The sequence below is a fragment of the Abramis brama genome (assembly GCF_963993115.1).
Source record: "Abramis brama genome assembly, chromosome: 22".
NCBI classification, from domain to species: Eukaryota; Metazoa; Chordata; class Actinopteri; order Cypriniformes; family Leuciscidae; genus Abramis; species Abramis brama.
The window spans coordinates 13,531,038-13,558,901 of record NC_139984.1 but is presented as its reverse complement, the minus strand read 5'-3'; the positions used below and the strand labels follow the sequence as shown (position 1 = coordinate 13,558,901).

General features: G+C 38.4%; 1 protein-coding gene across 2 annotated transcripts; it reads left to right on the top strand.

Moving 5' to 3' along the window:
* The first annotated feature begins 2,056 nt into the window (after positions 1–2,056).
* Positions 2,057–26,758, top strand: osbpl2b (oxysterol binding protein-like 2b). 2 transcript variants are annotated; one of them, XM_084098440.1, is made up of 14 exons: positions 2,057–2,172; positions 13,601–13,710; positions 14,784–14,907; positions 15,161–15,236; positions 16,170–16,304; positions 16,761–16,858; positions 17,042–17,224; positions 17,593–17,700; positions 17,783–17,872; positions 22,579–22,705; positions 23,672–23,794; positions 24,326–24,449; positions 24,532–24,622; positions 24,705–26,758. In XM_084098440.1, exons 2-14 carry the CDS (start codon positions 13,674–13,676, stop codon positions 24,805–24,807), a joined length of 1,419 nt encoding a protein of 472 aa, XP_083954566.1. In that variant the 5' UTR covers positions 2,057–2,172; positions 13,601–13,673; the 3' UTR covers positions 24,808–26,758. The 2 variants fall into 2 exon arrangements, with proteins under 2 accessions (XP_083954566.1, XP_083954567.1); XM_084098441.1 differs by lacking the exon at positions 2,057–2,172 and adding an exon at positions 13,384–13,467.
* The last annotated feature ends 1,106 nt before the right edge of the window (positions 26,759–27,864 follow it).

Sequence of the window (27,864 nt, the reverse complement as noted above, 5' to 3'; positions counted from 1 at the left end):
TTTCAAGAAAAATCCTCCTCGGAGAGGTCCTGGACATCTTGTTCAGATACATGGTATTATGGATTCTAGCAAATACCAACAGATAAAAAATCAAAACCTGACAGCCTCTGCTAGAAATCTTATAATGGGCCGTGGTTGGATCTTCCATCAGGACAACGGTCCAAAACAAACATCAAAATCTGTGTGTGTGTGTAGGTTAATCAGCATTTTCCAAAAGTTAAGCATCTAATTTCCATTTGTTAATTGTGTTTTTTTAATTATTTTTTTTATAGATGTGTAGGTCCAATTTCGGTGTTGTTATGAATGATATATAAATAGGTTCTAGGCTAATAAAATCAAGTTTAGACATTAATGTTCAGTGTGCATACAGCAATTGTATCTTGACACGGGTGGATATTACAACATCTGTGTCAGAATAAAGTAGAAAAAAGCAAATCATTCAACAGATCTTCTGTGTGTTAATTTAACCACTAGTGCCACCTCATGGTCACATTAAGCAAGCACAACACGATTATCACTTCAAAGGTTGAAGCAGTGGCAGAGGATAATAAAAACACAGACACCTTAACAAAGAAATGACCCTAGTCTTACACCATAAAATGTAAAGTATATACTGTGTTATGCAAATCATGTTTTACATTTGCTTCCAGGCTTCACGTTTCTTTTGTCTGACCGTGATATAAAGATTCATTCACACAAACTGAGTCAGACTCATACATCAGTGATGAGAGGGCAGTTCTTTCTATGCAAGCAGAAACAAAGCCATGTTGTAGAGGGTCAGTGGGTGTAATTGGTGTGTGTAATGCTGGATGAAAGAGTCCCTTTTACTGTAGTAGTCCAGCCTCAGTCTTTAGTCCTCTGAGATCTGTTGGAAAAACACTGCAATAACTGTAACCCTGATGGCAGACAAATCGGCAGGATGGTTTTTGATGAAAAGTTTATAATTTGCCTCTTCCACCATGTTTTATTGCTGACAGATGACTGGCTGGTCTGTCCTGCATGGATGAATGTGTGGCTTTAGGCTCTAGACAGCACAAATTTATCACATAACTGGACAGTACAGTGTAATACAGTGTATTTTGGCCAATATGTCAAAGCGATTTCTGGTTTCAACCTTTCAGAGCTCTTACTCTTTGTCAGCATCAGAGGCTTCCAACACACACACACACACACACACACACACACACACACACACAAACACAATAAGGACATTTAAGCAGTGAGGTCAATGCAGGTCAGCTGTGCTGCTGGGAACAGTGGTGAATATCAGTGACGTCTGCCTCATTATTAACGAGAGACATAAAACAAACAGAGCAAATTTATATTTTTAATGTACAAGCTGATCATGCTTTCATAGAGATTGCAATATTTGAGGATCATAGCATGCAAGCAGGTCTATTTTAACTGCTTCTCTGTACTATTTTACATTTCCGTCAATAGCCTCTGGTAATGACTGATGAACGTTATATGTTTCTTGGAATGAACATTAGGTTAAAATGAAACAGGAATAGCCTGAAAGGTGGTTCATAGAACAGACTGCAACATATGATAAGCAAGGTTGTGCCGTTCGGTTCAATATCTTGATGTCAAGAAAATGTGTAATAAATGACTGGAATGACCTACATACATTTTTTTTTTAAAGTAAAATCAACTTGGATGTTTAAGTCATTTCAACTTAAATTTACATTAAACTGACTTTAAAAAATGAATCTTGTAACATAAAAAAGTTGACTCATTTTGATGAGTTAAAGCAATGTAAAAACATGTATTGTCATAACTTTTAAGCATAGAATTTTTTAAGCGATATATATAATGAATTCAATTAAATTAAATTAAACCAAGCTCTTATATATACGCTAGCTAGCATATATGAAGCATACTTATTCATTGTGGTACATATTTAGTCATTTAAAAGTAAGCATTGTTGAGTTTAACAGAGCAAAAGCTGCTTGATAAACACATTGTTGTGCAACTACAATGTAAAAGGTCTTGCTCTGACGTAACCAGTCAGGCGACGAAATTCACACAATATAATTGGCCAAGAGACACGTCAATCAAAACGCCCATATCGGTCTCTTCCGGCTGAGTGTCAGCTCTTCAGCAGCAGCAACAACAGCAACAGCATCATCATCATCCCTGTCCGAGAGAAGCGAAATCCAGCCATCATCACAGGTACCCGATTGTCTTCTTTAAAAGTAACTCTTCGGACTCTTTCACAGCAGTAACTGAGGTTTTAAAGCAATGTCTTCCAGCGGACGAAAAAGCTCTCGAGCCGTTAACTGTTACTTAGTTAAGTTTGGCAGTTAGCTGGAGCTTTAGCCTGTTAGCATCTGTTTACAGACTCCGGCTGCTCCTCGTAACCCAGCCAGCTGCTGTCTGCCTACACAACATTGTTGAGTGAACAGCGATCACTGGCAAAACCCACTGATTTACATAGGCTATCTGAACCAGAATGCTATCTAACCCCCAAAAATGCTGTCTAGATAGGCAGCTCACTAGGATTTAGGACTCAGCCCTGATTTGTGAGTGTCAGTTGCTGAATCTTTTGATTTAGTTGTGAATTGTTGTGTAGCATTGTCTTTTCTTTTAGAGTGAGTTTTAGAGATTGGAGCCTTTCGTGTTGAGTTTCAGGGCTGTTCAGCTGTCATTTCCTCAGCCTGACTTCTCTTTAAAAGTAAACGTAAAGGTTTTGCTTTCCAGATATTTTCATCTGTTTAAGTGTGTTGTTAACACATTCTGCACCGACATGAACGTGTTGTTCCCTGGGGCTTTATACACCACCATGTTACACATCTGTAACAACTTATAAATTCTCTCTCTTTCTTTTCTATTTTCTATCTTTCTTTTCTTTACATGTTCTTTTCTAATGAGAATGACAGGTTTTGGCCTGTGGATTTATCAAATGGTTTGTGTGTATTAATGTTTGACGTATTTGTCATATTGACTCATTTAGGTTTCATGGCTTTTAATTGCAGCAACAGGGTTTTAATCTACGTCTCATAAAAAGAAAGGTCATAGAAGTTGTCCGTTGTCCGAGTAAAAGGGTTCAGTGATGTACAGTGGGCTTTGCCACGTGCACTGTTGAGCAGTTATTGCTTTTTCACTTCCTGAGGTGTTATGTTGTGTGTAGCTTGGGGCAAGTAGACAGATGTAGATAAGTTTCAGGCCACATTCCTCAGAGTAAAGCAAGATATCACTGTCTTGTTTTATGTGCGTGCACATGGAGATTCCCAACACCGCCTTGACTTGCTAATTAATGTGTCGTTGTCAGGTATGTGAAGCACCTCACCCAAACAGACCACATTCCAATGGTGTCAAAGAAACTGTGAGTAACGTAGAGTCTGTGATTCATTCCACTTCTGAAAACTTGTGGGTGTTTGTGTGTTTACCTACAGTCACTTTATTAGGCAGTCATGAGCTTTCGGGTATTGCCTCAACCTCCTGTACCTAACCTTCAAATGCACACAGATTTGTAATGCTTATAATTCATTATATATTATATACATCCCCTTATGGCTTTATGAATTTTGGCAACTTAAAAAAAACCTAAAGAAAAACTGATTAAAGTCACCATGAAATCGATATTGACAATTCTTATTTTATCATGGAATATTGCTGTATTTATTTTAAAGTCATCCTGTGGTGAAAATGAAGTTTTTAATGTTGTTTATATGTCTATGTGGTGTTTTTAATATGCTTTAAGACAAACCATGTGCAAATTCTCAAGTCCACACCATTGCCGAGTATTTTCTTTTTAAAACTGCGGTATACCAACGAAGACAGTCTCAAAAACATGGTTTGAAATCGCTGGTGTTTCTGATGTCACAAACTAGCTTGTAACCAATCAGATCAACGGATCTGCAGGATATCATTAACTGCGAACTAGCAGGGGAGTCTCGGGAGAAGCCAGGTTATCCCGGTATATATTTAACAATATAGCGGGTGTATGATGTATATTACTATGTTATGATGAACTATATGCCTTTCTCCACTGACGTTCTTAGTGGTTCGAAGCGTTTCTGATGATTGTCAGAAGGCAGCGGTCAGACTCTTAGATGATGAACAGGAACATGGTTTGTGTAACATTAGCAACACATTATTAGCTGTTTGATAACATAGTCAAGCAAAAGGTTAATCTATTACCCTTATGTGTCAGACGTTGTAAAGAGCGATACCATTGTGCACTGTTTTTCCTACCGAGTGGATCTCTGAGCTGGTGCGAGTGAGTGGAGGCGGGGCTAATTAGCTTATTCATTGTTACGCGTATAGGCTACTAAATGAAGTACTGTAGAGTTACATTCAAGCTTTTCTTAAGGCATGAATAATTTTTTTTCACTGGAAAAAAACATTTAGATATGTCGTTTTTGTGATCAAAGATGAGTTTTAAGGGATTCAATTATTGACTTCAGCGGGACTTTAAATTATTTATCCATGCACGTAATTATTATAGTTATATGCCTTCATAATCTTTAATCAAAATACCCCCCCCCCTTGCAGAGACATCTCTTCTCTTCTCTGTTGACATGTTTACTGGTGCGAAGGCGAGACAGCATGTCACTCACATGACATCACAGCAGAAGCGAACCACAACCATCCAATCAATTCCAGATGGACAAAACCAAGTCCTATACTATTTTTGTTTCTTGTTTGAGAAGTCACAATAGGGAAGAAAAGGCTAGATCGTAAATTCTGTTTCATGCTGACTTTAAATACATTAAGCGCAATAAATGCCCAATAAATTCTGCAGATTCTCCAAATAAGTGCAAAAAAACTACCAATTCTATCTTGGATTCCCATCACTTCTGTTCTTCTTTTCCCAAATTTGTTCTCAGAAATGAGCCAGCATCTCTTTTAAAAAGTGTCAAGGGAGAAGGTGTAACCATAATCATTATGTATTTTGGGTTTGTGTGTTCCAGGTTCTTCATTTCTACCCTTTGGTCCAGCCGATCAGGATTCTGTTCAAATGAACAGGGCCTGATTGTGTGCTGGGTCTTGTAAAACACCGCACCTGAGTCTTTATTTTTCACGCGGACATATTGTGCCTGGTTATCAGTTGCCACGGCACCGGTGTTCGGTCGTCTCTGATTCCATTCAGCTCGCTCCCGGGAACGCTGTTCGCATATCAGAGATCATTACTGTAGCACAACACAGTGTCTCGGGAGGTGGCTGAGACGTCTGTGTTATTTTAACATTTCATCTGATTGCAGAACACTTGTTTTCCCATGTAGGTGAAAGTGCATCAGAGATAATGTATCAGATTCTGTTGAAAACCTTGAGCAATAGTCTCTCTCTGGCTTTGTCTCTCTTGTTTGATTTCAGGGGACTGATGGTGTCTCCCTGTTGACCCTTTGCTTATTTTGATATTGGCTCTGTGTGTTTAAGGGGATAGTTCAACCAAAAATCCAATTTCTGTAATTTGCTCGCTCTCATCTCATGTCATTCAAAACCTGTATGACTTTTTTAATGGAGAAAAAGTCTTCATTGAATCTTTTTTTTTTTTCTCCAAACCAAGATGGCCAACGGCCATTCAGAAATACCAAGTTGCTCCGGAATATCCATCCATTCGTTCTATCCTAGAAAACTCTTGCTGGTAAAAAAAGGAAAATGTTGTAACATCTAGGGAGTCATATATCATTGTTAAATTTTCCAAGTAGGCCTATTGATTTTAGATTGGGAGGAAATTCTGATTAATCTGTCCTACTAAATTGGACATCATGCATCGTTAGTTATATTTCAGCTACAATTCATACTATTACTGTGACTGTTCTTAAAAATCCCTCATGGTTGTAAATAAATGTATTTGTGTTATTAGAAAGTAATTTGCAGTTCAAAAAAGTAATCTGACTACGTAATGCATGTTGAGTTACTTTGCTTGTTACATGAAAATAGTAGGCTAATTGGATTATGTTATGCATGTTACTTGTAATGCGTTACCCCCCCCAACACTGCTCTTTTCAGATGAGATTAAAAACACTTGATTGGTGTTTGATTTATCCACGGTCTTAAAACATCAATTAATAAATGTAGATTTCAGCTACTGTAGAAATACATAATCAGAATTATCAGCTAATAAGGGTAAATCGACATACTCTGGTAAATTGGAGGGAGCATAAGCATTTTCTACATAGTCTGAGTTGGGTGTCCTTTTCACGGAGTTGTACCTCCACCAGATCTTTGATGGAATCACATCCTCATGTTCGGATATCAAAGACATACAACGTTCAGCTTGTATGAAGTTCTTCTCTGTCTGCTGGTCAAACAGGAACAAACTCCAGTGAGTTAGCAATAATTGAAGCTTTATTATATTTTTTGTATATTTTGTAGTTTTTACATGATTTTATAATGTGCTTTGTTAAATACACCCAGTATTACTGTGTTATTACTCTATTTAATTCAGTATCTCTTTAGTCCAGTTAAAAACGCATACAGTCTACTCAAGTGTCTACTCAAATCTCTTTGAAAAATATGTGGAATAAAAAAGTGTAGGTCTTGTTTTTCATGCCCTAAGAGCAATAAAAACATGTAGGGATAAAAAAAATCCTTACTGAGGTTGTCATAATTCATGCATGAAAGGGTTAAGAACATTCCACACATTCACATCCCTTTTCTGCTTTGAAACGGACCGCCTGCGTTTTTTGAATGTTAAGAGTTGATGTGACCGTGACAGAGACAGCTGCATGTTGTCCTCCATGCTTAAGTTAGACTCATTTCCTAACTCTTTGATTTACTCATGAGTCGTCTGTGTGGCCTGACCCCTGACCTTTGCCCTTTAAAAACTCATAAATAACCTTAAGTTTCACCTGATGGAAACGAAGCGTCACATGGTTTGGGTCATTAGAAACCAATTAGGCCTTGCAAAATGGTTGAGATGCTTTTGAATTGCTGTTTGAAACTTGTGAGCAATGAGTTGATTAATTGGTACAAGTAAATAGGGCTGCCAAATTTACAATTCGAATTTCGAATATTCGTCAAATTTAAAATAAAAATCCATATTTCATAAACGGTGCATTTGATTTTTAGGTGTGCACCAGCCACCTAATGATGTATGAGTCGTTGTGTTTTAATGTTTTTGTTGACCTATCCAGTTGAACCCTCTAGATGCTGCGCTGTGGCATTGTTCATTCAAAACATTCCAGAAATAGAGAAGCTCAAATCCTAGCTCGAAACTTAAAATCCTACACCCCAACCCTAAACCTTTCCCTAAACCCCCTTCCATGAAATTTCATCCCACTGCATTTAAAAGCAAAAAGTACTCTGTGTGATCTGTGCTTCGGCTCTTTGTATTATACTATGCGTAAATATACGTATGATGCTGTTTTGTTCATAATTGTTTATGCAATTTATGAAATTATATTTGATTTATTAACATTATTTTAAACGTTATGCACTAGCCCACTTAGTTTTTTGTACAGACAATTTCATTGCTTCGCATACAACAGTTGGGGTTGGGGTGCATTCATATTTTGCTCACTATCTAGAGCAGGGGTGGCCAGTGTCCAGATATAATGCTCATTATACCATGTCCTTACCAAACGCGGTGCGATAATATCCCAGCAACAAGCAATTTGTCTGTCCACACAAATTACACGCGAGATGCAACAAAATCTATCAAAAATCACAGCCAATCAGAAGAGTGTGTAGGCGGAGTCTATCTGCAAGCACACTGCACTCTCAACCAAATGGATAAGTACATAATCAAATTCATAAACATTGGACCATTTTAACAATTGTTAAAAATACTGAGTGACTGATACAATCTTTGTCATAGAATATACGTAAAGCAACACTAAGTAACATTTTTTACCTTAAAATAATGTTTCCAAAATCGTATCAGTGGTTCATCAAGTCGTAACAGGGTGAAAGGCACTTCTGGATTCACTTTGCGGCCCTGCTTTAACCACACTATGCAAGTTTGCCTAACCGGGTCGCGTTTCTGTAGTTCGAATGAGACATAAGAAAACTACAAATTTGACTTGCTTTACGTCAAGCGTTACAATAGTCATTATTTAGTTTTTCTTCGTTTCTGATGTCGCAATATATCATACTTTCATGAAATCATGCAACATACTCTACCTTGTCTGTGGACATTGTTCATTCAAAGCCGGTGCTGGATAAACGGCGAGCGTGCGCGCGACGGTAGACTGCAGTTGGCAAAATTATTTATGACAGCGGTAATGGACAATTCCGCTTCCAACCTGTAGGGCGACCGAAGAGGAAAAGTTCCTTAAAGGACAAGTTCGGTATTTTACACTTAAAGCCCTGTTTACAGATCGTTTCTGATTAAATAGAACGGTTAAGATTGAAATTTGGACACATGCTGCTGGCCTGAGAATTTTCGGTTTCTGTAGTACCCCCCCCACCTCCACAATGGTTGCATAGGTGCACTGGAACAATCCTTCCTAAAACGCATTCAACTTTCGTTTACAAAGACGTGAAACTCACAGAGTGGTCAGGGGTGTTCACTGATATGCTCACACAAAAATCGCTGCAAAAGATGCTTTCCAACAGGTGTTTTACCATTCGTTGTAAAACTGTGGACCTATTTTTCCAAATGCCTCACACCCGTACATTCTTCCGTTGAGAGCTTGAATAATAGACACTCCAGTCCAGTTTCCGGCGGCGGAGTAATACCGTACCTCACAGCACATCCAATACAAGTCAATGGAGTTGGACAAAAACTACAATAAAACCTGTTGGAAAGCATCTTTTGCAGCGATTTTTGTGTGTGTCCAAATTTCAATCTTAACCGTTCTATTTCATCAGAAACGATCTGAAAACAGGGCTTTAAGTGTAAAATACCGAACTTGTCCTTTAATGTTGCTTTAACGTTCACGTTAAGTTCACAGTTTGTTTCTTGTTTCCTTTCATTTATTTTCAAGATCTGATCTTATCCATTGTCGCTTTCAGTATTGCTATAAAGGTCATGCAAAATGATATTCAAACTCACATTAGACGTTTTTAACATGAAATAAAGCACATAAACCGTACCTGAGAATTTCGCCATACTTTGTATGTTGTTGTTCCAGCCACAACGTTGCAGAAATAGAAACATTTCTAAAATAGAATCGCTGCGTATCACCATCGTGGCCGATTTGGACAGAAACTCTGATTAACGTGGAAAAGAAGCCTTTTATTGCCTGTCGTGTCTGGTTAGGACACAGTGTTATGGCTCGTTTCCACTGAGTGGTACGGTACGGTACGGAACGGTACGCATTTATTTGCGTTTCCACTATCAAAAGTTGTGAATGGTACCAAAATGCCGAACCGTACCGTACCACTTTTTAGGTACCCTTCCATTGGGGTACCTAGCACAGTGGTACGGTACTAAAAGGTGGAGCTAGACTCACTGCAGGACATTGATTGGTTGACAGAGAATCGTCACTTGCGCGTGCTACAAGGGGAATGACAACATAAGAAGCGCCATTTTTTAATATAGAGTTTAATATAATACTACTGTTACTGTGTCACGAAATGTAATTTTAAGAGTTTTTCAGGCGAGAATGTAGTTGTTAAAAGCTCAAATCTGTGGTTTATTTATAAAGATGATATTTTTTTTCCCCCGGTTGTGATCCATGGGATCAGCGGGCGCTCGGCGCTCATGTTTCCCGGCTGGATGAGCCTTTCCTCGGCTAGTTCTTCTGACGTTCGCCGCTGACTCCGACGGTAGTGGTTAAACATGAGATATAATTCGTCTTGTGTAGACCTAACGGGCGATCTTTGGTCTCGTGAATATATAATTCGTTCCCTGTCAATCGTTTTGGCTGAGGGCTAAGTTTAGTTTCATATTATAGGCTATTTGTATTTAACTTTACTGTTGTAATGTTAGACTAGAGCGCTGCATTTGGATATTTGACTGAATTGTTTGCTTTATTTCTTATTGTATAGCTTCTTGTACCTTTTACTTAAACTTTTATATTGGCTATTATTGATAAAACTGAAATTTTACAAAAAGAAATATGGTTTATTGTCATTTTTTTATTACAAGATTATCACTGATGTTTATTGCAACATTTGTCTGGAATATGTTTAATTATTTTTTTTATTTAAACGAAAAGAGGTAACGTTAGGGTTGTGTTTTAAATTTCGTTTTGTTATAAATAGAATAACGTATAACGTGCAGTGAATAATCAATATGCGTTGCGCATGAACCACATTTGTGTCCCTATAATGTTTAATTTATTTAAATGAAAACGAAAAGAGGCAGAGTGGTGTTTTATAACGTATTTCGTTTTATTGTTGCTAAAATGTACATACAGAGTAACAGAGATAACCGGAGTAGCAGAGCGAGCTGAGTGGGACTTTTAAGAACGCGCTGTACCATTTGCATGTAGGAGTCGCACATGGCAAGTACAAACTTTGCGTACTTGATATTGAGAAAGCCTAATGTCGGCGCTTGTCTTCTTGTGACAAACATGTCGAGGAGCAAGAACAAGATCTGCTGTATGTCATCCATTGTAGTTAGGGCCCGAGCACCGATGGTGAGAGGACCCTATTGTTTTTGCTCCGTTTATTATTCATCTTCTTCTTCTTCTCCAAAGTGAATCGCTTTTTAGAGGGCCTTAACATGCTCGAAAACTCATGAAACTTTGCACACGCTTCAGAAGTGGTGAAAATGTACGTGTGATATGGTTTTCAAAATTGGGGGGGGCAAATTCGGTAAATTATTGCCCCCACATTTTGCCCCGGCTCTAGGTTTCACGTACAGGTATGAAATTTGGTACATACATGTAATGACCCAATACCTACAAAAAAGTCTCTTGGAGCATAGCCCTGAACACAACAGGAAGTCAGCTATTTTGAACTTCCTCCTAGATTTTGTGCATTTTTCGTAATATCCTGATGTTGTACTTTAACGAACTCCTCCTACAGTTTTGATCTGATCCTCTTCAAATTTGGTGAGTGTAATCTTAAGGCCTTTACTAAAGGCGCCGGGTGGCGGTGGCAGGGGTGCGAGGGCCCTTTTCATTGCTGCTTGCAGCTTTAATTTACTATGTTCTTCTTCGCGCGAAAATTACGTCGATCGAAACACCACGCCTATCAAGTAAGGGTACTGTTGGCAGTGGAAACGCTAGCCAAATCATGGTTAACAGACCCGAACCGTACCGTACTGTCCCGTACCGTACTGCTCAGTGGAAACGAGCCATTATATTCCCAAATGAAATGTCTGCAAATGGAACTTCTACACAAAAGCCACTTTCCGACCGGAGGAACCTTTTCACAGTTCCTAGAACTATTGGCTAAAGTACCCGGATGTCGGCGTGTTCGCACCGCAGGAACTAGGAACGATTTTAGTTCTAGGAACTCCATTTGGAGGAACTAATTTAGGTCCTACTTCAGAGTAGGGTCTAAACCAGCACTATAGGAACTACCCGTGACGTTAGTGTATGCTGATTGACCGAACGCACGCGGAACACCAGCACCCGCCATTTTTAAAACGGCTATAATGTAAACACACAGATTATAGCCTATATATTTACTCCAGAAACTAACTATACAAACATGGAAAACAGTGATAGATGGTCTCTAAACCTTTATGCTACTCCAAAAATCCAATGCAACTTTGAGGGGACCAAGCCAAACATGATTATGTTTATATGCCCAGCTAGCAACACTGGACATCAACCACACGGCATAGGCTAATAACCTTTTTTTCATATACGGTCTACTTTCTATAACAGTTCTATCTAATAACATATTAAACAGTACTGTTAGACAGATCGCTAACTAATAAACACAGAGAATGTGAGCATTGTTTGCTCTGGCGTTCTCAGCGCCGCCAAAATAAAGGTCCGTCGCGCCGTCAAAATAAAAGTCACCGTGCTTGCGTCACTCCCTTACCCCTCCTACCAGTTCCTATGGCCACTTGGCCAGTGCGAACGCAAACAGCAAAACCGAGTTTGGGGGAGAGTAGTTCATAGAACTGTTTAGAAGTGGACAGTTCCTAGAACTAAGTTTCTGTAACTACTTGGTCGGAAAGCGGCTGAATTCGCTAAAATGAAAGTTGGCAAGAAATGAAAATTCCCCTTACCTGTTTTGTAAATCCATGTTATTGCATCTTATTGTGAACAGCTTATCCATGTGTTGGTTTCAAATTTTTATTTGACCTCATAATTTGACAAAATGTCAAAACTGGATTATCCAGTGATAACGACAGACTTCTCTCTGTTGATGTATGCAGGACTTCTCCAATCATTAAGTCCGCTTTAACTCTGTGCCTTTCTTACAATTGACTACAATCTTGCATTCATTTGAGTACAATAGGCTATGTCAAAACCGATGGATACACAATGAAAAAATCTTCTTCCTACTTTTGTTTTTCTTTTTAAACTTTTTTTTGATATTCCATTACATGTGTGTCATAAGGAAGAAAATACCTGTTGCTACTTCACACTATTTATTCAGAGTTCACAAAAACTTTTGTCATGCACTGACCAGGTTGACGGTAGATTATGGAACATAAGTGAAATACAACTTGTGTTAATCTATTAAAATTTATAACATTTTTCTAAGGTATTGTGGGTGCTTGCTTATTTGAAGATGCTCTGGTCCCTACTTCAGTCATTGTTAGTCTAATTTATTTCTTCTTGTCCATCAAAATGATAGCACATTTCTTCCCAAACGGGCCCTAACCCTAACTATGAGCTGGAGTAATAGTGGCACTTTGCTTAGCAAACAACACTAATGAATTGTCAAGGTAATTTGTGGAGTGATTTGTCATAATATGAAAGGTATTTCCTGAAGTTGCAGAACGGTTGGTGGTGCTTGTCTAAATAAAATGTCTGATAAGATCAAATTAATAAACGTTATGCAACATACTTGTTAGTTGTCACCTTGATTTGCATATTTGTCCTAGATTTGCATATTTGTCCTAATAGCGAGTCAGCTCATTGACTTTGCTATCTCAGAAAATGTTTTTGCAAACAAGAGCCACAGGAGACACCAAAGAAGTCATGATACTTGAACTGGGTAATTAGAAATGGGTACTGCTTGATTTGTCTTCGCTTTTCATGTTACTTAAAGACTTCAAAGTCAAAGGATGTAATAAAGCTGTTAGTTGCTCTCCAGTAATTTGTGCTCAGGGAATTCATCGAGCCTAAATGGCAGTCTGCTAAAACAGAACGAGAGAGACATTCAGCAAGTGTCCTTTAACTACTCAATGGCCACATAAATTTGCATAGCTGGCTAATAGACTTTAACCGTGAAAGAAGCGTTCCCTCAGGTATTGTCTACTCTAGACTGAGATAAGGCCGTCCTGTGTGCGTCACAGTACAGGTCTGTCTCTCAGCTTACACTCTTTGGATGGAGATTGTCCAAAGTTCAGTTCTATATCAAATAAGTTGCTGCATACAAGCCCATGGGAGGAGACCTGCAGTGGCTCCACCTCTCATTTCAAGAGCAGCCGGCTAGTTTCAGTCAAACATGATAGATGAATGGATGCATGAATGATCTAAGATAATTGGAGGAAAGGTGAATGATGGGATTTTTGTTTTTCCTATATGGGAAGCATCAAATGGACTCTCAATATGCCTTCTTAAAACTATTGTAAGCTGTTTTCTTGTTCACGAGTCTGGTTTTGATATTGACTATTGTCTCTTTGCAGGTGTCCCTGTTTCCAGAGACAAGAAAGAGAGACCATGTTTTAGAGACCTTGTGCTGTCAGCCCATTCTCTACCATGAACAATGAAGACGAGTTCTATGATGCCGTCACAGGTGAGAGACATTTCGAAATGGCATGGGATGGTTAATCAGAAAAAATAATCAATAGTATGATTTAAAAGTGCCCATTTATGTCTACTGCTGCTTTTGCATTTTAACCAATCACATACATGAATGTATCGCCAATGGATGGATATTTGAAACCAAAAGGTAGCTCTAAAATTTGAAGTCCTAAAGAGAAACAAGTTCAACAACTTTGTCCATGTAATGGCACCTCTGTGACACAAGCCGGTCCGGAGCTGTCGCGTGTCATGAAAACATTGACGTTCTCTCAGCGCTGTCTGAGTTCACACACAGCAGTATTAAACAGCTGTGTTTTCTGAGGACGATCTCATTTGTCCCCTATTGTGAGTGTTTTGGCCACTGTTGACTTTGGCCCTCAGCCGTGTGTGTTTGTTATAGCGCGCGCCAGTCTGGTGTTGGCTTACCGCAATCTGTTGATAACTTCAATTATGTAGTGCCGCTTTCAGATGGTCTGATGGCTTCTGTCATTGCGGAGATGAAATGAGATGAAAATAATGTAATGAATAAATAAACAAGGCAATATGGACTTTGGCAGGTCATTGTGCTGGAAACCTGAAGCCTGATATCATATCAACCAAGTCGCTCATATCAGGTGGTACAAAATGTGAGGAACCGCATTTTATTCCATGTTATTAAATGGGTAATAAATGCATGTTGATATCAGACATACAGAAGATATTTATAAGTCTTCTGCATTTAACACGTATGGTCAAAATTGTAGTGGAGAGATTTTATTAATGGCAATACCGTATATGTTTGCTTACAACTGATATTATTCGATTTTATGTATTTTATAAATAACTTTTTCACTGTTATTTTAATTATTATTATAACATTATTGAAAATGAACTATCTTGAACACTTATTTAAACACTTATACTTTATAGACCAAGTTTCAAAAATATTGAACTCTCTTTTATACTTTTTAGTATCATATTGTGATGCATAAATTTGCTTGTAGGAAGACTTGATTTTAGTTTCTAGTGCGTTTAAATTTTTAAGTTGTGATTTGTACATAATAATAATGTTCTTGTGTGTCTCAGGCTTGGATTCAGACGAGTCGTGTGAAGGCACATCAGAAGCCAGTTTTAAAGACGCTGTAGCGTATGACGGTGCTCAGAAGAACAATGGAGCTGTTCCTCAGGAGAACGGAATTAAGAAGCGCAGGTCCGGCCAGATTCCAGTGCCGTGACCCGTATACTCCTTTATGCTCTTTGTCTCTGCCTTTAATCTTCTCTCTCTCTCTCTGTGTCTTTTGTCTTTCTATCTTTAGATTCTTACTTTCATCTTATGTTTACAGTTCATTCTCGTTCATGTATAATCTTCACATCTGTGCATAGTTCTACAGTCAAACATATCAGTACACTTGTGAGAGTGTGTGCATGTTTATGAATAAGAAATTGTTCTTCTGCCCTTTTAGGTCGTCTCTTCCTGCCCCTATGTTCTCCAGAAATGATTTTAGTGTTTGGAGCATTCTCAAGAAATGTATTGGACTGGTAAGGATAAAAAATTAATCATTCTAGGAGCAAGTTCAGCATAATTATGAGTGCATTAAGAATATGGATGGTTGAAAAGCTGATTAATGTCTATTAGTGAGCTTATGTACTTATATTTTTTTTTAATGGAATATTGCAATGTTCATTATAATTGATTGATCTGTGCATGTCAATATTATTATTTTTATTCGTGTGCCCTCTGAATCAAAACATTCTCCCCCTCCCTCTTGCAACGACATATCTTCTCTAATGACACATCACCGCCGCTAGGAAAGGACAAATAATAATCCCTCGCCCCCAGCACCTGTCACTCACATGAGTTTGCATCAATTAGCAAACGACAATGATCCAATCAGTTTCAATCAAGGACAAAATCAAGTCCGGTTTCTTTTTCAGTCTGATATAGATCACGCAATAGGGAAGAAAAGACTATTGCATTTTCCATGTCACGTCAACTTTTATTTTATCTATTACAACTTCTCGGAGAGGGTAAAATGGTATAGGGCGAAAATAGGTATCACGATATATCGTGTAGTAAAAAGTCTGATACTGTCACAGCCCTAATCCAAATCCTTAAAAATCCTGAGATTCTGAGAAATCCATCACTTTCAGCAATAAATTAAGAAAATTACTGTCAAAACAAAAAATTTTCAATGCTTGGTTTATGTATATGCAGTTGCGTCTCACTGTTTTTATGATGACGTGAAGTTGACAGTTTAACGTTTTAAAAAACATCTCAAATCGTTCTTTTCTATTGATTTACAACATACGGCTGTTTTTGAATGCAAGAATGTGTCTAGGGGCCCTTTAAGAAACACGTCTGATCACTATCGACATAACCCTAAGCAGCGTTCCTTAAGGGCCGCTAGTCAACCAGTTTGAAAATGTTGTTTGGCACATCCTGTAACAACGTTTGATTGTGCTGTATTCCAGGAGCTGTCCAAGATCACCATGCCCATTGTGTTCAATGAGCCCCTGAGCTTTCTGCAGAGAATCTCTGAGTATATGGAGCACACATACCTCATCCACAAAGCCTGCTCACAGAACGACTCTATAGAGAGGATGCAGGTGAGACCACACACAATGGCTGATCTAAAATTTCTACGTTTATAATTTCAGTTTAGAGTTAATGCTAGAGTTTGATTATAATGAAGATAAATTGCAATTAAATCATGTCATGTAATCCCAATTCAAGTACTTGTGCACTAATCTATGCTGAGTGTGTTCACTGAAAACTCCATAAATACCCAGATGATGCACTTAATTAACCAAAAAAAAATTGGACACTTCATGCACTCAACTGTCACAGTGTTAATTACGTAGTAGAGGGGGAGGGGCATCACACTTCAATGTTGAATGACAAAATAACCGTATAAAATTCATACACTTCTTCACGGTTAGTACATATTAATGCATAAGTGTATAGTGCGTCATTTGGGATGCTGCTCAAGTATATGCAGCACAGTTTTGTAATATTACAATCCGGCCTTTAATTTGACATGGTTTTTCTGTCTTGCTCCTAAGACGGTAGCTGCCTTCGCTGTGTCTGCAGTCGCTTCTCAGTGGGATAGAACTGGAAAACCTTTCAACCCGCTTTTAGGAGAAACCTACGAACTCACACGGTAAAGACACCAGCAGAGCGTTTAACTACAAACCATGCTGATAAGATTTGAGGATGTCGATAAACATTGGTTAGATCAGGATTGCTCTAAAGGGAAACTGTTCTTTGTCATTTATGTAACTTTGCTTCTTCTTCCCCTTTAATGCTTCCTTCCTCTACTCTTGTTTGCTTCTCTTTCACTCAGAGAGGATCAGGGTTTCAGACTGATCTCAGAGCAGGTGAGTCACCATCCGCCCATCAGTGCGTTTCACACTGAGAGTCTGACAGGCGACTTTGTGTTCCACGGCTCCATCTACCCCAAACTCAAGTTCTGGGGCAAAAGTGTGGAGGCAGAACCTAAAGGGACCATCACGCTAGAGCTTCACAAGTGAGTGTGCCATGTTTATGTGCACACACATGTACAGACCCTACATTCCCTGATATATATATATATATATATATATATATATATATATATATATATATATATATATATATATATATATATATATATATATATATGTATATATATATATATATATATATGTATATATATATGTATGTATATATGTGTATATATATATATATATATATGTATATGTATGTGTGTGTGCACGAAAAGGTCTATTGATTGTGTGAGTGAGATTTTCCTTGGATGAGTCAGTGGTATCCTGGTTTGATTTGAGAGCAAAGGGTTCTGGGGTTGCTGAGTAACGACCTGCTCACATGTGTGTGTGTGTGTGTGTGTCCTTACAGGCATAAAGAGGCATACACATGGACGAACCCTTTTTGCTGTGTACATAATATAATTATCGGTAAACTGTGGATTGAACAGTACGGCAATGTGGAAATTGTCAACCACAGGTAAAGTTTTTTTATGACACATCTATTCAATTGTGAATTCACATTGATGTTTGAATGATTAGTGTGACGTGTGATTGCTTAGTACTGGAGAGAAGTGCGTGCTGAACTTTAAACCCTGTGGGATGTTTGGAAAGGAGCTGCACAGAGTTGAAGGTTACATCCAGGATAAGAGGTGAGATCCTGACTCACACTTTTCACATTTTACTGGACTGCTTCTATAACCATGAACTGTTTAAATTATTGGATCATGTTTTAAGAAAGACCCTGCCCAACTTTTGTAGCTATAGTGATTTAAATGTGCACTTCAGCCAATGTGTCATTTCAGCCAATATTTCAGTGATCTTGGTCTTATACTTTTCAGTTCCATAGAAATGCACTATTTGCAATCAGTTACAATTTATTTATTCTGTGAGTGAGACCAGGTAGTTATAGGAACTAGCCACCACCGAGAACTAAATTTTCCCCTTGGGCCATTTTCCTGGTTGCATTCGCACCGCCAGTAGTAACGTAAGCCAGCCAACAGCGACGTATTTTAAATGTGGGCGCAAACAACTGGAGGACGGTGGACTTCGTGATCTGAGCTGTTTTTGTGTCGGGGGTTTTGTGATAATGGAGATGGAATATAGATGTATAGTTATGCGATCGAAATAACAAAAAGGAGGGCTAAGAGTAGGGTTGCCAACTGTTCCGTGTTAACTGGGACTTCCCGTATATTGGGCCTAATTGATTTGTCCCATACGTGACCTTCCTTGTCCCGTTTATTGACTGCTACGCTAATCTAATCACTGACTGATACAAGAAGCAGTACTGATCACGACACTTGAGAATGATCTTTACTGTCACTTTTGGTTAGTTTAATGCATCCTTGCTGAATAAAAGTACGCTATTTACTTTAATTTCTTTCCAAAAAAACAATTCTTACTGACCCCAAACTTTTGAACTGTAGTCTATAATGTTACAAAAGCTTTCTATTTCAGATAAATTTTGAACGATGGTTTGTGTGTAATGTGGCATTTTGTTTGTATGACATTACAATTGTACATAAATAGATTAAGCAAAACAAATGTGTTTATGTCTGAGAACCTTTTAAACATACTTAACTGCATCACCTACACTGTGTGGTACAGTACAAATATTTTGAGTGTCCCTTATATTCCTATAAAGAACCACGATTGTCCCGTATTTTCCTTTTCTGAAGTTAACAACCCTACATAAGAGACTAAAAACCTCCTACGATAACTTGCAATTCTACATATCATCAAGGCTGAGAAAAGAACAAACGCCGCAGACAAAGGCGAGAGGTAAATGTTATTTATCGCTGTTTTCCATGTTTGTGGAATTAGCTCCTGGAGTAAGTGTATGTAATCTGTGTTTACACAGCTTTTTAAAAATGGCGGATCCCGGTGTTTCACAAGCGTTCGGCCAATCAACGTACACTTGCGTCACTGGTAGTTGCTATTGTGCTGGGTTAGACTCCACTCTAAAGTAGGAGCTAATTTAGTTCCCCCAAAAGGCCTTTTTGTAACTAAAATCATTCCCAGTTCCTGCGGCGCAAACACACCAAAAACAGGTACTTCCGCCCTATGAAAGGAACTATGAAAACGTTACTCCGGTGCGAAAGCTCCTTTTGAAGTGGCATTTATCTGTTAAATGTGGTGACTCGTTTCAGGGTAAATTTTATTAAGTTACTGACATGACTGGAGTCATATAAGTACTATTAATTTCTTTGTGTAAAATGGTTTTCAGTGAGATGAGCAATGATGACCTTTTAAGATTACAAAGCATTTAGACATCTTTGACACCCATGACATTTGGAATGAAGTTAATAATTAAGGATTGATTTAAATCTCTGGAGGTGCCAAGTCACTGTACTGTTGGGTGTAGTTAGCGTTTCTACTCCACTGCAGCATCCAGCTGTAGCAAGAGCTCCATCACTGTCCCGCTGGTAGTCATCGCTTTGCATCACTGCTCATTTGCATAATGTTGAACTCTCCCATGTTGAATGATTGGTTTCTGGTTAAAAATGCAAGGTTTACTTCTTTTTTCTCCTGTTGATGCGATTTTCTTTGTGTATGGATGGACATCTATATGGCTGATGTAGACCTAATTGACAGTAGCGCCATCTTTGAATTTTAACAGGAATGAAGCGAGGCTGTGAGGGATGGACGTCAGTGATGCGCGGGTCAATGTATAAACAACCCGCACCCGACCGACGTTTTCAACTAACCCGCCCGCAACTCGGACCGCAAAAAAAGAAAAAGAAAATATTGTACCCGACCCGCTTCCTGAACCGCATTTTTTAAAAGTAGTAAACGCTCATCGTAGCGTCATTGAAAAAAAAAAAGAATATATTCTAATTTTGTCAAGAATTATAAAAAATCTTTATAAAAAATAAGCTCATAATTTGTACTAAAATAGTCTAAATGTTTAGTTTTAAAAACAATTTTAAAAAGCTGGCTATGTCTATTTTGGTGTGTCTGCGCAAATTCAGCAGACAGTGAGGTTCGGGTTTGTTCCGATCAGAGCTCGTGAGCAGAGAGCGCATTTCTGAATATTCCGCTCTGCTCGCTCATTCCATAGGGTCGTTCGCTCGCTCAACCCAGAATGGCCTGTTGGTTCGAAAATATGTGGAATAAGGGCTACCTCCGACTAATTTTTTTTTCTAGTCGACTAGTAGTTGTTCATTTAAGCCATTCGTGGACAAATCGCCCCTTTATATTAATTGAATTACTTAAATAGGCTATAGCCTACAGGATAATAAGCGATGACCGCACGCATAAAGCTTGCCACAAAGAACCGGTTAAAGTAATGATTATGAATGTGTCTAAATTAGCAAGGAGACATTTAATTGTTTAGTAATAAACTGGTGTTTTCTGTGTCGCTGCAAAGATGAAGTTGACGATTCGGACTCGCCATGAACGCCAGAGAGAAATGCACATTTCATATGGATTACATAATCAGAGAGTAGCCTATTTATTTTGGTTTGAATATTTTCGTTTTAGACATTTTAAACTTTCTTTAATTATATAGCCTATATTTCTCAAATCTGTGAGGCACAAGCTGAGTTTCGGCGCCCTCCAGTTCACATGCAATGCAAGTGATCGTGCCGGCTCCTTATTACATTGTCTGCTATATATTTGCTTCTTATTCATTAAATACAGGCAATTGATTGATAAAACATTGATCAAAATTAAGATACAATTTATACAAAACGAAAATCTTTTAAAAAGAGTTTTCTATAAAACAAAACTTAATGAAGTCGTCAAAATCACGTTTTACCAAAAACAGCGCCGTTGCTAGGAGGGCGCCAGCGCCTCTGCCTCGCGAGTGGATGATAGCCCTGAAGACACCTAGCAATGATATACCTTTAGTGGTAGTATACCTTTAGTTAAGTTATACCTTAAGAGTCTTCGTAGCGCGCTAAGAGACAATGTTATCGGAAAATGCAGCCCAGGTATGATGCGTATGATGCGTAATGGAGATTCCAAAGCGCTCTTCTTTGATCAGAACCACGGAGAGCGATCGCGGATAGGTCTGTCCTATGCACCGAAACTTTTAACAATGCAACAAAATATTTAAAGAGCATCAAGCTATTAAAATCTATACGCACAGATAATATAACAGTAGGCTATATTAGTCAATATTTTTTATTAAGTTAAGCAGTGATTGGATAACGTTTTTTATTTTTTATTTAACGTTTTTAATTTAAGGCCCACCCACAATTGGTCTGGCTTATCCAGAACTGGAATCCTGGCGCCGTGCCTGGTTGGTCGTGCCAGTTTTGTGGCTATCAAATGTGTAAATAGCATCGCAAGAAGTACACATGACAAAGCCAGCACTTTGGTAATCATCTTTCATTATTTCGGCAAATGTCTCCCACACTCCCACAGCTTCCACTCCCCAGTCTTCACCTTTTCTCTTGCCGCCTCCATCTCTACCTGCAGACTGAGCTTGTGCGTCATCGTACTTCTTGCCAGTTATTCAGCCAATAAAGTGTAGGCCTATGTATTTCATTGAAAATTGTGTCTAGTACTATATAAATTACAAAGGTTTAATTGGCATTTTTATTTCAAACGACCCGACCGACCGCGACCCGAATATCATTAAAAATATTTTTGGATGACTCGTAACCGCGGGTGACCGCAGGCACCCGCTCATTTTGGATCAATGATGGATGTACATCTCTTCACTGGGTTGTACTATTACTTAATGTGTTTTTGTTTTTTTCTGTTGACAAAACACTGCAAAAATATCTTTCCAAGAAATTTAAGTAGGCAAAAAACTTCAGACAACATGAGCTGTGGAAAATTATAAGTGATCTAGGAGCTTTATACAGCTTTTTACAGCGGGTGCCATTGAAAACACGGCAAGTCTATCTCTCACAGCCTCACTTTCATAGCAGTCATGGCGCTGCTCTGAATAAGGTCTATGGCTTCCAGAAAAAACTATTCTGAGATACTTAGAAGGACGACAACAGCATTGCTAGATGTAATACGTATGAAAGAGTCAGTTTTTTTTTCCATGATATAAACCAATATCCGCTTCAGCACATCTTTAACTAAAGTAAAGCACTGTTGTCTGTGTGTCACTATCCTCTGTTAGCCAAAGCCTAGTAGCCAGTGTCCATTCTAACTTCGAATTGCCCTAGATTATTATTATTAATCAACAATAAATATACAGCATTATGGCATCATGAGAAAAACATTCTCTTTTAGCCCACAAATGTATCAATAATTAAGTAAACTAAGCTAAGTCATAATGGGAATTTGACTCAAAATAGGTACAGGAAGTCTTTATTTTTCAAGATCAGCTTTCTTTTCTTTTATAGTGCTACGTACCTCAAATAGTTGTTCTCCGCTACATGTACTTTGCTTGCAGTAAGAAGAAGCGCTGCGTGATCTATGGGAAATGGACGGAGTGTATGTGGAGCGTCGACCCACATGTGTACGAGGCCCATCGGAAGCTCGAGAAGAAAGGAGCGACGGACACTAAAAAACAGAAACAGGTGTGAAAGATATTAGCAAGGCTAACAGTTGACCACTCATGCTGCTTTAACCCCTTTTTTTTTTTTTTTTTTTTTTTTTATAAATGGAAGCAGCTCTCCTCTCTGTGTTCATGTCAAGGTAACAGATGTAGACTAGTATCAGTAGGTGTAGACGTGTGTAATTCTGATTCGTCTAGTGATTCAGGCATGTAGAGAATAATGGAGTGTTTTAGGCCTACAGAGCTGTTTACATTGATGGGTGTGTAGTTTAAATATGTGCTAATTTATGTACAGAAGAGCGGTGTGTAGGTGTAGAAAGAGCAGGTGTGTTAAAATACTCATCATGCCTCAGGCCTTTGACTCTGTTCAGCTTTTTGTCAGTTCCTTTTGGTCCCATTATACGACAACACACCCAGTTTATGGCTGCATTTGACAGACTTCTGGGTGTGGGAGATTAAACAGATAGTTCACCCAAAAATGATAATTGTCACAATCAACCTCATGTCGTTCCAAACTTGTACGTGACTTTCTCTTCTCTGTGGAACACAAAAGAAAATATTTTGAGAGATGTATACGTATAAGTCACTGGTCACCAACAACGTTTGGTTAACAACATTCCTCAGACTATCTTCTCTTGTGTTCTGCAAAAGAAAGTAAGTCATGCAGGTTTGGAAAAAGGTGATGATGAAACTGCTTTTAAGTGTTTAAAGACTTTTATTTTAAAGAAAGAAAGCCCAAGCTCCCTTTTCAAGGCAAACATTTCATAAAAATAAAAAAAAGTTTTGATTTAAATGGTGAAACGATAGATATACTGGAGATGCCACTTGGTTTGATATCTAATCTAATGCAGTGAACTTCATACATTAAGTCCACTGTATGCGTTTATGCTTTTCCTGTCTGTGGAGAATCAGTGTGAAAAATGAAAAAGAGTATTAGGGAAGGTTCTTGTCTTGTCTGAGGGATTTAAAGATGCGGTTGCACCAACAGGAGGAGCCAGAAGCCGTCAACGAGGATGCCGATGAAATGCCTGATGTACAAGAGACTGTGGCCGTGGTTCCTGGAAGCAGATTATTATGGAGAATATCATCTAGGCCGCCTCATTCGGCAGAGGTACATGCTGTTATATTCATGAAGGCGCACACACACACACACACACACACACACACGTCAATATGTGGCAAAAAAGTTACACCAACTGATGATTTCTTAAAAGGTGAACTTTTGAAAAAAGTCTCTTATGCTCAGCAAGGCTGCATTTATTTGATCAAAAATACAGTAAATACAGTGAAATATATTACAAATTAAAATAACTGTTTTCTATTTTATTATATTTTAAAATGTAATTTATCCATGTGATGCAAAGCTGAATTTTCAGCATCATTACTCCAGTCTTCAGTGTCACATGATCCTTCAGAAATCATTCTAATATGATGATTTGCTGTTCAAGAAACATTTCTGATTATCAATGTTGAAAACAATTGTGATATAAATCTTGTAAATGTTTTACTGTCACTTTTGATCAATTTAATGCATCCTTGCTGAATTAAAGAATGAATTCCTTTTAAAAAAAATGTAAACTGTAGTGTAATCTCATTTTAATTATTGGTTTACTTGATTTGAAACCCCTCTGTTCACTTCTAGATGTATAACTTCACTAACTTTGCCATGACACTGAATGAGCTGGAGCCTGGCATGGAAGGAGTGCTGGGACCCACAGACTGCCGCCTACGGCCTGACATCAGAGCCATGGAGAACGGCAACATGGGTAATAAAAAGTCTGCCCTACAGCGCCTCCTTCTGTTCATGCATGATAAAGACTAACATAAAGTTTTTGTGTGTTTGTGCAGATGAAGCCAGCAGAGAAAAGGAGAGACTGGAAGAGAAACAGAGAGCAGCTCGTAAGGAGCGAGCCAAAGATGGTGACGAGTGGTCCACGAGGTTAGCGCTACCACTCTTTCCTGCCTTTTATATGTGTGTGTGATTTACGTGTGCCGTATCTTAACCTCTCTGCCCGTTTCAGGTGGTTTCAGTCAGGCACAAACCCATACACAGGATCACAGGACTGGCTGTACACTGGCGGCTACTTTGATAGGAAATACACAGACTGTCCTGATATCTACTGATGAGGAGGTGCAAGTTCAAAGGGCAGAGATTTCGTCACCACCTTCCTCACCATGCACCATATTGTACCCAACCGAAAACAATAGCGCTTACGCTCACATTAATATCGTGCGGCCACCATCTTATGATCGAGCTTTTTGAATTGCCCTTTGAAAGCATCTTCTCTCACATCTCATCAACCCTGTAGGTTTTATCAATGGAGGAGAGCGTGGAAACGGCAGTAGGAGAACAGATGCGTTCAAGCCTCTCATCAGAGCTCCAGCTGGTTCACCGTCAGTGATGCTGGAGCTCAATGTAGACATAGTTTCATCACACGAAGTCACCGATAAAATGTGACTGAGTTGCTTTGGCTGTTTTCCATGTACAGTAGGCATTTAACAAACTAATTCCAGATGTTTTGAGTTGGGCTAGCACTGAGCCACCTAAGACCTCGGATCCAGCTGTACGTAGAGCGTGAATGTGATCAAGCATTAATTAAAAATTACAACAGTTATGTTTAGTGAATGATGATGAATGTTAATAACTCTTTGTGTGTGTGTGTGTGTGTGTGTGTGTGTGTGTGTGTGTGTGTGTGTGTGTGTGTGTGTGTGTGTGTGTGTGTGTGTGTGTGTGCGCGCTAGTGGCAATTCATGTAAAAAGCTATCAATTTTTGTTTTAATTGGTACAATATTTTGCCTTTTGGATTTGGTTTCAGATTAAACTTTACGCAAAATATCCTCACCATGCGTTCAATATGGTGATGCGTTTTAAAAATAGCCTCAAAAGCTCATTTTCTTTTCTTTTTTTCTCCCTTTGTGGTTCCTGCAGAGACTCATGGGATGTAAAATAGGCTGATTGTACTGACTTTAATGTTTAACAAGTTAAAACTAGCTCTTTTGACATTGTAAATGCACAGTTTTCATATTCCACAGTTTTTCTAAGGTATCGGTGTCACACTAAATTGTTCAAGCACTATCCGTTGAATTTGTTTTATGAAAAGTAGGGTGTCATGGGTTGTTTTATCCATCAGCATTTGCATCTGTTATCGCTGCTCTCAAACATAGACATGTATATTGTGTATTTGAGAAAACGGACTAAATCTATGCAACCCATCAAACTGCTCAAACACCCCATAATGTTTCAGTCTTTATGATTATGGAATGGCAGCTTCTATAACATGCATCTCATTTGAGAGGATATACACTGCCTATAAGATGCCATGAAAAGTATTTTACGATCGATTCAGACTGCTTCCTTTCGTTTAGAGATGATCTGAAGTCAAATAAGCGGGGTTTGAAGCACAGTGATGCAACAGTTGCTGCTCTTTTCAAGTACACACACGTTTTTCTTTCCCACAGTGCCTGACTTTGAATGCATCTGGTAGTCACTAATGCTTAATCTTAAGCGGTTTGTTTCTAAGCACCTTTCCCCTCGTCTAAGTACTTAACATCAACAGGAATGTCAAAATGTAGTCACCATTTGTTAGATACACACCTGACATTCAGTACACTACTTGTTTTGCATCCTTTATTGTTATCTGTTGCTTCATTAAATGTACATTTGATCATTTGAAAACTAGCGTCATGAGACTAATATTCCACAATTAAACTATAGATTTTATTTGTATGTGGCTTTGTGTGAGTTCATTGTGTAAGTGGAATGACTAAGCGTCCCTCTTGTCGTATTTTCAGTGTACGGATGTCTGTATGTTCCAAGATGTTGCACATAGATTTCTAGCAATCATAAGCACATGGCTCTTATTTTGTGCAATGATTTATTTTTATAGTATTTAATTGTTTTGTTAAAAGGTGTCAAAAGGTATTTTACTGTGAGATGAGGCTTATACTTCATTTGTGAACAGTTTGCTTTAGAATTAAAGGGGATGTCATTCTGGTGAGAACAAATTCTACTAACTGAAATTTTAGTTTGAAAATGTTGATTCTTTTGGAATAAAAAAAAAATGACATTGATAAACCTCTCTCTGTTTCATTCCTTTGAATGCTGGAAATCTGCAATGCTGCCTGGGCATATAGTGCTGTGACAAAGTTTTTGTGGTTTAGTGTGATTTAATTAGATTTATTTTTATTTTTTTTGTGCCCATCTGATAGGGAACAATATTAATTTCTGTATTATCTTTTTCTAGATTATGTGGCAATACGGTGCAGTATATAGCCTAACTGTTACATTACAGTATAAACTAAATAAAAACTTTTGCCCACAGTTGTAAAGGAAGTTTTAAATAAAATATATAAAGAAGAACAGGTCAGACCCAGCGAGCAAAAAGTCGTCCAGAAGACGTCTAAAAGACGTCATTCTTAGACATCCAGAAGACGTCCTCACAGGAGCCAGAATGAAAGTTTTTTTGACGTCTTTTCTGGACATTGTATAGACGTCAATTAAAGACGTGCTAAAGACGTCATTCTTAGACATCCAGAAGACGTCCTCACAGAAGCCAGAATGAAAGTTTTTTTGACGTCTTTTCTGGACATTGTATAGACGTCAATTAAAGACGTGCTAAAGACGTCATTCTTAGACATCCAGAAGACGTCCTCACAGAAGCCAGAATGAAAGTTTTTTTGACGTCTTTTCTGGACATTGTATAGACGTCAATTAAAGACGTGCTACAGACGTCATTCTTAGACATCCAGAAGACGTCCTCTCAGGAGCCAGAATGAAAGTTTTTTTGACGTCTTTTCTGGACATTGTATAGACGTCAATTAAAGACGTGCTAAAGACGTCATTCTTAGACATCCAGAAGACGTCCTCACAGAAGCCAGAATGAAAGTTTTTTTTACGTCTTTTCTGGACATTGTATAGACGTCAATTAAAGACGTGCTAAAGACGTCATTCTTAGACATCCAGAAGACGTCCTCACAGAAGCCAGAATTAAAGTTTTTTTGACGTCTTTTCTGGACATTGTATAGATGTAAATTAAAGACGTGCTACAGACGTCATTCTTAGACATCCAGAAGACATCCTCACAGAAGCCAGAATGAACGTTTTTTTTGCGTCTTTTCTGGACATTGTATAGACGTCAATTAAAGACGTGCTACAGACGTCATTCTTAGACATCCAGAAGA